This window comes from Coloeus monedula, assembly GCF_965178545.1.
Source record: "Coloeus monedula genome assembly, chromosome: 10".
Lineage (NCBI taxonomy): Eukaryota > Metazoa > Chordata > Aves > Passeriformes > Corvidae > Coloeus > Coloeus monedula.
Window position 1 is genome coordinate 6,114,122 of NC_138790.1, and position 12,972 is coordinate 6,127,093.

Sequence of the window (12,972 nt, forward strand, 5' to 3'; positions counted from 1 at the left end):
TCCCTATACTGATGACAGTAATGTGGTGGAAAAAATTACGGAATACAGTGATGCATCATTTTGGACAACCAAAGAGAGCAACATTTAGAGGTCTCACAAAATAAACTGGTTTTATTGCATTGTTATGAAGCTCACAGCTACCTGCTGAGAGTGTTTTTAATAATATGTATAGAGTTGTATCACTGAAACAGTGCACTATGACTTCAAATAAACACTTTTAATATGCATTTTATTAATATAAATGCAGTGTATCAACAGCACAAGATTTTTCTCTCTGTAGGAACAAGTCATAACTCATGATAATAATACCCTTTCCTACAAATTAGATAACACAGATTATTTCATATTTAAATAGCAACTTACAAAATCTGAATAATTAAGATCTTTATTCCCCTGATTTCATAATGACTTTACAACAGTGAAAAACCTGTATGTCTACTTTATGTCACACATCAACTCATGCTTCCAGTTCAAGTATGACAAACATGAGTTCACATTCTCAGCCCACATTTAACAGGCATGTTCATAACACTATTTATACACCTTGGGGCCAGATTCTGAATTGATTCATCAATTTTGTGAAATCCAGAAGACAAGAAATGGGCAGAGATAAATCACAGTACAAAGCCAGTGGCTGTGCTGCAACTCCAGAAGTGGAGGAAAGGATCAACTAAACTGATTCCATGGACAAACAGAGGTATGAACAATTCATAATGATATAAAGTAAAACTACAGGTGTTTTAAACATAGATGTCACATTCCCACAGAAAAATACACTCAAAAATACACTCCAAAATCTCTTAACCCAGCAAGGGTCAATGATGCCAGTCCTGATGTCAAGGACTGCAGCCACCGACATTTTCACAGCAGGAACACTGGCACTGAAACTCTGCAAGAAATACTAACCTGATCACACACTTAATACACAAGGCAGACACTGAAAATGCAAACAGCAGCTCTGCTTGTCAGATACAGTCACAGACTCCCAAAAAAGACTATCAGAATTTCTACAAAATCTACTTTAAATCAGGTGCAGAAATCAGCAAAAATATAAAAACATTTTGTTAGTACTGAATGACTGAAATGAATGGAGAACCCGAAATAGTCTGAAAAGATGAGCTCAAGTGGCCCCACATGCCTCATATATCAGGCAATGAAAGTCATGGTCCACAGCATGTACATTTACTGGGAAGATGATTTGAAAATACAGAGCTCCTCCCTTTGCTGAAATTATTGCAGAGGTGGTTACAATGAGAATGAACAATGCATGTTTCAGAGAAAACTCAAATTCGGCCTTGGTGTATCAATATTTTCTTCTAAGAAATAACAACAATTTCTTCCCTAACAAGACAGGTTTACTATATGAGACAATACAATTAAGCACAGGCCAGTATTTTTATTCCAGTTATTTCAAGTATTTCAGTTGTCCTTTCTCTACTTCTCATTAATGATGGTGTCACTTCACTGAAAGCAAGTGGATTTTTTAAAAATTTCTTTTAATATTTTTTTATAATTTTGCTCTGAGAAAAAATACTGCCTGTGAATTCTCCTAACGAGTTCTGCCACCCTGCTACTCTGCTGAGCAGGGAGGTTATGGCAGCAGTAAGGACAATTCCTTCTGTTCAACCATTTTACTAGAATCCTGCATATCCAACAAGAGCTTGGATGAGATCTGCATGATAAATAATTCAAGAAAGCTGCTTGAATCCACTGGACATATCTTCATGGACCACTGAACTAACAGATTAAAGACAGCCTACAATCAAATACGAGAGTCTATTTCTAAAAGAGCCTTACTATTTTTAAGCTGCATTAATAAAAACAGGAGTATAGTTATTAGGTCCATTTGCTTACAAACAGCTGGTATTTGATTGCTTTTTCTTATAAACAGCTGGTGTTTGATTGCTTCTTTGGGTTTTGTTGTTTTGTTGTATTGTGTTTGGGGTTTTTTAAACTTTTTGCTAGAAGTGTCAAGACTTTTACTGAAATACATCTAAAAATGGGCATTAAAACAACTTCTGGTACAACAGTGTGCACATTGTAGCAGACAACTACAGCTAGTACAACAAATACTTAATTTCAATGGGAAGTAAATTATGAGTTCTGTTAATTTTGGAATTCCTAAAATTCATGAGGCTGTCTTGCCTTACCTGAAAAGGTAAATCATTAGGAGTACTTACATGTCTACATACTACAGAAATATTCAGTATGTTTAAGGGAAGATCTCATTTTTCAGAGACTCTCCTTGCTGCCAAAACCAATACTATAAACTGCACTACTGTCTATAGATAAGCAAACATAAATACTATATTCCTTCCAGAAAATACACAGTAACAAGACAACAACATATCTTCAGCCATCTGTTTAAATAAAAAGATTTATGCATACATAATATTTAATGTTCCCAAATTTAAAGGACTTTGAACTGTCAGCTAATATCCATACTCCAAATAACTTTCCAAAACTGCCACCAAGGACCCTATTTCAAAGCCCCAGCACTCAGAATGCCTTTTCCTTGACATATTTTACAGAGCAAAGAGGTACCTGCTTATATTTCTACAGTTCTGATTTCCAGAAGACTTTTAATAACGAACAATAAATTCAGAAGCACGTAATGGAACTACTAAGGAACAGGATCTTGCACATGAAAGAATACAAGTGAGCAAGGAACGTTCCATTTTATTAGTGTAGCATTCATGGCATGGACAAGGAGCTAGGATGAAATTCCATTCATTTTTAGAGGTTCACAGAACATATACATCTAGCTGGTAGGAAGGATGTTGCAGAAAATGAACTCTGCTGGAGCAAACTAAGATTCTGACTGACTGGATAATCACAAAAATCACACGATGGATAGACAGAAGGTGAATTTTCATGGAGTGGCTTCCTTTTCTTCCAAGAACATGTAGCTTGTAACAGGTGAAGATCAGAATACTAAGGCACAATAGAATTTTATAACATCAATCATAACCTTTCACAGCAAATGCTTTTTAGCTCTAAGTTTATAAGAAATGAAAAAAGTTAGTTTAAAATTTTTAAAATGAGACTCAGGGCAAGACATAAATATTATCTCAGTGTAGTGGTCTGCAAGAAGCTGAGCATCATTTAAACCTGAATTCTGTCAGGAAGACCAAAACAACACCTGAGTTCATCCCTTGCAGTGAGTGCTGTGCTTGTTAACTTTGGCCAGACTTTTTAGTTTGGCCCAAACTTCTCTGTACACAATCTGACTGAAACATTTCAATACCAATCCAGAAACCTGTTATTTTATTACTTTTAAATCAGTCTATCAAGCAGGGATGGTCTTACTATGAGCTCATATAATTTTTCCTGAATTAAAGTTCGACCTATTCCTAAAAAGTGTCCCAAAAGTTGGATTCTATTTGGGTAAATACAGCAGCAAAAGGTTATTTCATTACACCAACTTCTTTACAGTGTAGTGAAATAACCTTGCACATCATTTGCTGTACAGCAAACAAATGAAACAATTTTACTGAAAATGCACCTTATATCACAGCACCAGCCTCACTTCCTTAAAAGTTACTTTAAAGAGACTCTGGTTAAACAGCCACAGGATGAGAATGATGTGTTTCCTAGCACTGGCAGGTATCACAACTCTTTGAAAAACCATCTGTCTGCCTCAATGAGGTTTAATTACTCAGTCTGAGACGTGGCTTTTATAGTGTTTGAGCAGCTTAATTTTCACAAGAAGTTTTATTTCAGATCTTGATTTACAAACCTTTTTTTCAGAATAGCCTTGCTGTGAGGGTGGTCGAACACTGGATTTTGTTGCCCAGAGACTGTGGAGATACTCCCATCTCAGCTGGACACAGCCCAGCTCAGGCTGACTGTGCTCAAGCACAGGGCTACACTGGAAGAGTCTGTGAAATTCTTGCTTTTAAGATCAAATTTGAGCACGAGATTTTTAAATTAGTCTGTATAAATATCCACTGTGCTTTTCTCATCATTCAGAGGACCTCTGAATTGCATTTTGGTCCTGGTTTTTGGGGTTTTTTTTGAGAGAGTAAGCTCTTCTTTATGTGTCCAGGCCACAGAAGTCAGACACTAAACTCCAGTTTACACAAGAGCACCATTTCAAACTGGTTACACTTGGGAAAGAAATCCTATTTACTGATGATTTAAATCAAGCATTTTTCCCCACCATCATTGTCTTTTCCCTTACCTGAGCAACATCTTCAAGTTTGTTCCACTTTAAAGAGAGCAGCAGTTTTGGCAATGATTGTGGGAAATTTTCTCGACAGTCATAGCGCAAAGTCCAAATGAGATCCATTTCATTTTCACAAAGCTGGGATAAAGGATCTCTTTCCATTATATCTTTTAGCACAACATAAAACTTCTTACCACCTCGACCCTAGGAAATGAGAAATGTATAATGTTGTAATAAATTCAGTAGGATTCTTGTATGGTAGCTCCAATACCAGCCACCATACAGCAGAAAGAACATCAGAAAAAAACTCATGAAACACAGGGAAATTACTACTGTGCTTTTTTTTCAGATTCCTTACTGTAGGCACTGTAAGTAACAGATTCCAAATTCAGTGTGCAGAACTTTCTAAAAAAATAACTAAACTTTAGAGTTAAGAACACTAGATGGCAATATTTCTGTTTTCCAACTCCAAGATGGAGCGCTTTCATTTAGGATGCATATATTTTCTTGTGTTTTTCAAATGAGCAAATCTAAATACATGTATAATTATTTCTTTTAATTAGAAACAAAAAAATACTTTTGCAACCATCAAAAGAAAACACATTTGCCAAGTAGACAGACACTGGTCTTCTAGTCCTAAATTGTTTTCCAGATCTAACGTAAATCTTAGCTGTGTTTCAAATCCAGAGTATGTAAAGCTTTTGGAAAAAAAAAATAGACAAGTCCAAAATATATTGGAAAAAGCAGATATATATCTGAATTTTAAAGCAGCTCATCAAAGTGAATTATATAAGAAAACAGAGCCAGTAGAATTGCTATTTGAGCAGTTGACTTATTTATTTCTAGACTGATGCAGAAGATAAGAACCAAAAAACGACAGAAAAATAATTTTTAAATAGTCTGTAGATGATGCTCACCGCCATTGCAGCATTGTCACTGTTTCTTGCAATCTCAGCTGCCTTTTCAAGTATCTGCAAGAAGTTGGTTTTAAATACATTAGATTTAAACCCAAATCTGACTGCATTGAAAGAATAAGCATTACAGAAATGAGGCAGATAAGGAAATTTTTCTCTCTTTTAGACAGTTTTGTGTATTCAGTGGTATAACATGGACTTCTGTGCTGTGTCCCTTTTCTCATCTACAGGACTAGGGAGATCAGGAGTAGCAGTGCTCATGATGACCTCAATTATTTCCTTTTTCCTCACTTCTGGGCTAAATTAAACAGTCTTTCTGATGACAGCTTGCTTTCTGTTTCTGCATTTCCTCCTTATTTTTTGCCACAGCAAACCAATTCCTCAACTCTAAGTTATCCTTTGCTTTCTCGCCTCTACTTGTGCAGTTTTCAAGGGCACTGTTTCTATGCTCACAGACCCATACTTCTAGCCCTCAATTCCAGTAAGAATCCACAAGCCCAGTCCTTTCACCACGTTCTCAGATTGCCCATATGATCTCAATCAGTGTGTCCAGGTACTTCTCTAGATCTTAGATCTTCCTTCCTTTTTTTCCCTTTTGAACATTTTACTTGGTTTTTGAAGTCCATGCAATAACCCATAATGGAGAATTAAGTCTAGAAGTAAATGCAGTTCTTCAAAGTGCATTCTGCACATTACTACAACCAAGCCAGGTGTTACAACGGTGCCTGCCTGGGCCAATTGGCCCAGCTGAATTGGTCAGGTATGTCTATCTACAGCTGTCAGATGCTGCTGCTTTGAGGAACAAATCATAAAATAAAATCTCAATAAAGAAAAACGTCTAAGGAACTACACCACCTCCTTTTCCTGAGAGCTCTCCCTCTCCCATCACCCAGGAATACAACAGCACCCCCAGGTCCAGCAAGACTTGTGTTCTCTTTATTCAGACAATATGAGAAACAACAAAAGACTACAATTATCAGAGCATAAATACCCAGCAGCTAAAATCCTTAGAAAGGTATCCTAACTTGTTTTATTTCTTTTCTCTGTATGAAACTCTCATTAATATCATGTATTACATCTACTACTTGGCCACAAAGCTTATTTACTTATTGTGTGTGAAAACATGCATAAACAAAACCACAGTGTCCCAATTCTATGTTTGATTCTTGCCTCCCCGTGCTTTTCAGAGTTACTCTGTTTGCAAATAAACTTTCCAAGTCTTTGCAAGTCCAGCTTTGTTCAGGTGAACCCTGAGCCCCACAATGTGCCTGCAGCACTGGCCATGGACCAGGCCAACACATGGCTCCTGTCTCAGACAGTTTCTTATCCATGGTCTAGGCACTTTTGCTCCCTCAGCCCCAAATAGCTCCTTGCTGTGCAAGCAGGTTGATGATATGATCGAAAAGATTCATCTATTTTAGCACATTATGTTTCTTAAAAACAAAAATCTGGCATCTCGTTCTTTGTTTTCTTGGCAGAAACAAACCAACACTGGGAAAATGAAGAGCAGCCATAGAGCAAGCAAGTCTCAGCTGGACCATTGAGAGACAGATCCTCAGCTGATGTAATTCAAGCAACTACAGCGTCATTCCTCATTCAATAGAACCTTCAGCAAGAGAATTTTTAGGAGAGTGAGTCGAATGAAATTAAAAGTTACAAGGGATGAAGACCACTAGACACTACCTTAATGTCACTACACCGTCTGTCTCACTCAGTAAATCTATTTGCTGCATTCTATTGGCTGCATTCAATCCAGGGTTTTAACTTACTGAGAACTTGGTGTTGCAGGGACAAATAAAGGAAACACCAGAGCTAGAACAAATATGTGATTACTAAAGAAACACACTTTTACTTAGCCTGTCTGTAATATGTACAGTAAATTTTTTCTTTAGAAATTAAATACATATAAGTGCAATGAGCAAAAACTTAAAGCATTACAAATAAAGCAATACCAAAACTGACTAAAATATGTTCACTATAAAGTATTAACTGGTCATCCTTAAATAAGGCAGCAATTGGGCAGTACTGGTTTAGCTCTTGCTGCATTTCCAGTGCTGTTTTAATAAAAGAAAAAGTACTGTGCTGACAAGGAATGGGAAACACTATCAACGCAAACTCAAACCAAAAAAACCCTATTTCGTTGCTCAATTTCGTTTTTATGAACATTAAACCCCAAATCTGCCTTTGATCAAGATGATAAAACTTGGTAATTTCAGTCTTTTTGTTCATCCCCCCCCAAAAAAATTGCAGCCTAATGTGCATATGATTTAAGCCTTCCTTTTACAATGCATCATTAGCAGTCTGTTTTAAGACTTATTTTATTGCTTGTTTCCTGGTCTTAGCTTTTTCTGCTGATTTCTGAACAACTTTCCATCTATCCTTCACACTACAGACATAACCATGTGTATTCCAAATATACACTTCCTTTCTAGACAGATTCTTGTCTTCTCCTGTAGAAGACTGCAGGGCAACTTCAGTGGATTCAGTCCAAGAGCTGACCTTCAGAAATCCCTTTGCACACAGTATTAAGAGTCCATTTATCCTCTAAAGGACTTGAGCTCATAGGGCAGTGTCCCAAAGAGTGGGTAAAACACTTTTGTACCAAGAAAGAACAGATCTTTATAGATCACAGGCAAGCACAGTTTGAAGGTTTCCAGAATAGCAGATAAATTTAGCTTTTTCTAAGATCATTCATATGGGAAACTGATTTGCTTTTGACCTTCAAGAGACCATGTACAGACCACTTTTAAAAGTGTACATCTTCAAAACAGACCCTGAAGTCAAGCACCACCACTCACACGGTGCAAGTTTAACAAACTACACTATGGTGACTAACAGGCAGGAAAAGGGGAATTCACTGGGAAAGGCAGTGTTGAAAGGAAAAAAGAAACAGCTATTTCCACATAAGCATTCATGACTGCTCTTTAGGTCACACCTTACCTTATCAAAGGGAGGGTAATTAATAGGCTGTTTTGAATATTCCTGAAATCTAATGTGCAAAGCTGTTGCATTTTCAGTATAAGGGTTAGTCTGGACTGTTCCCATGGGATTCAACATTTCTTCAAGTTCATCTGAGACACAGACAGAACAGTTACTATTACAGGCCAGGCAGGCATTAAAATTTTAGAAATCTGAAAGGCAAAGATGCAGTAAGAAATCACTTACTTGTAAAATGAACAGAGCACATTTTGCTGCACAGCACTTTTAGCACGATGCTCTGTATTTCCAGCATAAACCGCCTCCTACACTCCCAAATGTCGGATTATCACCCAATGAGAAACATAATAGTCAAGGGAAGCTGAGCTATCCCTACACTGACACAAAACCCAGTAAGATCTGCAGCTTCTGCAAAGCAGGACACACCCTCAGGCTGGTACAGGGTTCCTCAGGATGGGATGAGGAGTGACATGGAGGCTCCAGACACTCCCACTAATTGATCTCAGTATCAGGGAAGAAGACAAAAATCTAATTCACAATTCTTGCTGATGCAAATGTTATCACTTACATTATAACTGATCAATTTAATTTGGGGTGCATAGCAGAGGGACCAAATGAAACCTAAACTGCACCTTAAAAGCAAGTAACACTAGATATAAACGTGCAATTTATTTTATGTGGTTTTTCTTCCACAACAGATGAAACTTTTAGAACACTACTTCCAAGCAGACTCTTGCTCTTCCTCTTTCCTGACAAAGAATACTTTCAGGAAAGAGATTAAAATGTTATCTATTTATCCACATTAAAAATATAAGTAATGAAGAGATTATTACAGGAGAATTGAACATGCATACAGTAAATGTTCTGCTATTGGATCCCCCACTCTCCCATACTTAAAGTCCAAATCTGAAAAGCTAGGGTTTACCAGGAAATGATGACCAGCTGTGCAGTACCAGTTCTCCGTTCTTCAAGTGTCCTTTATAATCAAACACCATGGTATTTACCCAGGCTACAGGATAATGCTGTCAAAGGAAAGAATTTTTACATGGAAACTAAGATGCCAGCAAATATTACTACACAGAAAACACTACAATATACATAAAATTGAGAGGGTGGCTTGGGTTTTTTTTTTTCAAATGGTGATACCTTTCAGAAAAGCAACTAAACACTGAGAAGTATCAAAAGTTTTCATACCAAGATGTGCAATTTTTAATACGTACGCTCTTTTTAATACCTTTTCTTTTTCATTTTGTGTTCTTGAGCACTAAAGTGAGGACAAGGAAAGATTTGTGGATGCTCATTTTGATATAATTAGGAGGTTACTCGAGAAAAACAAATTAAATAATTACCACTTTTCCTGCTTTCCTAATGGTTTGGTATTTGGAAGGATTCATTGCCTTGGTGGACTTCTTAGTTTTCATCTTATCCATGACAGCATAAACAGCAAAGCAGAGCCTTGCCATCCTTGGCAGATCACAGACATTGATTTCAAATTCCAGCACTTCATTCCAAACGTGGTCACTTCTCCCAGATATTTCTGTGCTTACAGTTGTTTTACAAAGGAGCTCTGTACCATGGAAAAGACCAGCCCTAACATGAACCTGCCATAAAGAAATGAGATATTTTAAGCTTGTCACAGAACCTACAGAACTCTGTAGAGAGTAATATGCAGAACATATATATACAGAAATTTCATCAAACAAACAACTAAGCAGAACGCAGAAGACTGATTTTCTGAATACAAATTAAAATCTCCAGGTAGAACCAATTTGTGCTTCTAAATGAGGAACATTTGGGGTGTTTTTCAGCATAAGAAAAAACTAATTTTTTACTTAAACTATTTCTAAAATTGTGTAGAGGGAACACTGTTGGCCCACATCAGGAATCACCTGTAATAATAATGACAATGTACATGATTTCCAGGATTTGTTTTGTCTTTAGTACCCAGAAACCAACAAAACCGGGTAGCTTGAACAATGAAAATAAGGATCAGGAAAGGAGAAGGACAACTAGACAATGAAGCTGGAGTTACTGGCACTGAAATTAAACTCATTACAGGTCAATGCTAAGATGTGGCTTATTTCTTCATTTCTGTTTAATAATACATATACACAGAAAACTGCAGAGTGAAATGTGCCAACTTCTTTCAGGTGGCCTTCCAAAATACCAGTGTGAGAGAGAGAGAGAGAGAGAGAGAAAAAAACCCAGAAATGTAATCTTTTGGTCAACAACAAATGGAAGTTCACAATTTTAAATGTTAAATGTGTAAAAGTGATCTGATGTTTCAGGTTCCCTCTGCTCCTTAATCAACCTTCCCAACATTCCTTTGAAGTTATCATATTATTTCTGAGCACTACAAGGGAAAGAGAGACATATTAAATTTGAAACAGGTTTTGAGTAAAAAAATAATTAGCCTGTTCATGTAAGGGATCGGATCCCAATTTTTTTCTTTCTATTCTGACATGCCCCTTTTACTAATGAAATGGTGTGTACTGATGGGGTGGCCAAAGACCAAGACAAAAGAAAAGCAATTTTCAATGTCATGTATTTGGAAAATTGGGTGTTGGACTGCTGGGTGAGGTCACTTGTGCCCCAGGTGAATGTCCCCAACCCAGCTCACATTGGGGCAGTGCTACCCAGCTGACAAATGTTTTGTTCCCCATTACAGACACTGCACTTGTGAACCTTGGTGGTGGTTTCAGCAAAAATGGATGAATATTGGCCTGATCCAAAGCACGGTGGGGCTAAAGGAACAATGGCAGTGAATTAAACAGCCTTAGAATAAGGACTGGAAAACAAATAACTTCTCAATAGTGACAATTTTGTAACACTGTAGACAGACAACAGAGGGAAACATGCACAGGTTTGCAGGGTCACTACATCCACTCTCGTTCTAGGTTACCCACAGGACTTCTAATTTTTCAAGACTAAAAAGCATTCAAAATACTAAATAACATTGAGATGGTGCCCACAGGTACCAATACAAAAGAATTGCCCATTTTTCCTGTTTCTTTGCAAGCTTAGAAAATACTTTGACTGTTTCTCCCCTAAAAGCATACTGAAATTAACCAAAAGTCACTTTTCTAAGCATTAAAAAATCACCTTAGAAACTCCTGATAGCTATGCTGCTTCCAGAATCCACCATCTCTTTTATCTTTCCTTTTAAAAACTTAAGTCTACAGAACAGAGTTAAGAAGATATTGGAACTAGCTAAATAATGGTTTAGACAAAGAAGGGGGAATCATCTGGTTTTGCAGCCATCCATTTCCACAATCACAGTATCTCGGATAGTAAAATGTAACTATGGCTCATTTATCTGTGTAGTAAAATGTAGGATCACTAATTTACAACGAGGTTGTAACAATAGTTTTCAATGAAAAAAATGCACCAATTATCCTGAATAAAGCATGAAACAGCAAATATCAATGGTTAATTGGGTATCTTCCTTATCTACAATAGTGGCTACACAATTTACTGATTGCTAAACAAAATAAAGGAGTTTAATGTTGTTCTACCTCACAGGCAAGTGTTGTGTAAAGCATTAAAGTAGCTGTGCAATAAATTCCCATGTGTTAACAACTTGTGGTCTGTACAACAGTCAGTAGCCCAGTCATGTATATTTTTACAGGAAATGATACTCCAGCTTTCTTTCTTTGTGTTCCTCATGTGTAGAAAATAAAAGACAGATTGTAATAGAAGCACACAGTCCAAGTTCAAATATACAGAATATATTCAGGACTACAAAAATACTCATGCTGCACTTTAAAACATTTAATATTTTATTTACTTGTGTCAGGTGTTTATGACAGTCTATTTTAAATAAGCTCTTTTCACACCACTATCAGCACTTTACAGATGCCATGTTTTAAGAAATCAAATACCAATGAACACCTATGTCATACTGCCACAATTACTGGAGTGTTCCAATGCACATATCCAACTTCAGGCAATAAAGGAATACTTCAGCAATAAAGCCAGATTTTGACCAATGCAACCAATGCAACTGGGAATAAATAAAAATGCTTATTACACTTTTGCTGCACTGAAATCTGTATAATTTTGAGTTCACTTAGCATTGAAAATCATTAAAATGATAAACAGAATGTCTTCTGATACTAGACATAGTTACTTACTTTGGCATTTTCTTCTGTGTTTAGTTTATTACCCTTTAATAGAATAATCTTGAAAGGGTTGGAAATATCCCACACACTCTGAGAAGAGACACAAAGATACAAGTTCATTCTTCACCACTGTAACATTGTAACCTATTTCATAAGCTAAGCATTTTAAGAAAAAGTCACAAAAACAAACCAAAAAATGCATTTAAAAAAATATAAATTTGAAATCCTAAAAGATAAATTAGTTATCACAGCTACAAGAGGAGACAAAGTAAAAACTCAGCTGAGAGCGAGCTGGAGATGAGAACATACACCATGTACTACCTGCTGACAATTCAGAATAACCCTTCAAATTTGTTGTTCATTCTGAATAACTGCAGAGTGTGTAACAGAGCAAAGACCTGTCCACATTTCTTAGAGTGACAGTACACAGGCTATAACTGTGCAGTAAGGGCACAGGTTTAGCAATAAAGGAAGCACCAGGTTATAAGAAAGTCAGCTGTATATTATGGCAAAAGTTGCCACCAGTGCAGCGGCAATGCCATGCAGGATGTCTGGGCTAATACAAGAGATCCCAGCCACTCCTGCCCAAGGGAATGGAGCCAATGCACGGCAGTGGAGCTGGAGAATCCAGTTCTCTGCAGCAACTTCTCCAGCTGCTGCTGATGGATTATTCCTGCTCCTCTGGGTTGTGATTAAAAGTAGAATCTATAGCAATGGAAGGGGGGCGCAGGAAGGAGAAAAGGAGGATGGATGAGGTGAGGGAAGGTAAGAAGTTTCCAAAAAGCCTCAAGGTCTGATGTTTCTGAGGTAAATCTCCCAAGCAACAGGAGGC

At 37.1% G+C, this 12,972-nt stretch overlaps 1 protein-coding gene across 1 annotated transcript in view; it reads right to left on the minus strand.

Moving 5' to 3' along the window:
- The window catches only part of PIK3CB (phosphatidylinositol-4,5-bisphosphate 3-kinase catalytic subunit beta), a 67,948-nt gene that overhangs the window by 15,856 nt on the left and 39,120 nt on the right, over nt 1-12,972 (minus strand). Inside the window, exons 8-14 of the mRNA XM_082288016.1 lie at nt 12,153-12,230; nt 9,369-9,620; nt 8,945-9,041; nt 8,023-8,153; nt 5,086-5,139; nt 4,184-4,372; nt 2,181-2,191 (exon numbers count right to left, since the gene is read on the minus strand). Of these exons, the coding sequence (XP_082144142.1) occupies nt 2,181-2,191; nt 4,184-4,372; nt 5,086-5,139; nt 8,023-8,153; nt 8,945-9,041; nt 9,369-9,620; nt 12,153-12,230 (812 nt within the window). The remainder of the gene's footprint in view (nt 1-2,180; nt 2,192-4,183; nt 4,373-5,085; nt 5,140-8,022; nt 8,154-8,944; nt 9,042-9,368; nt 9,621-12,152; nt 12,231-12,972) is intronic.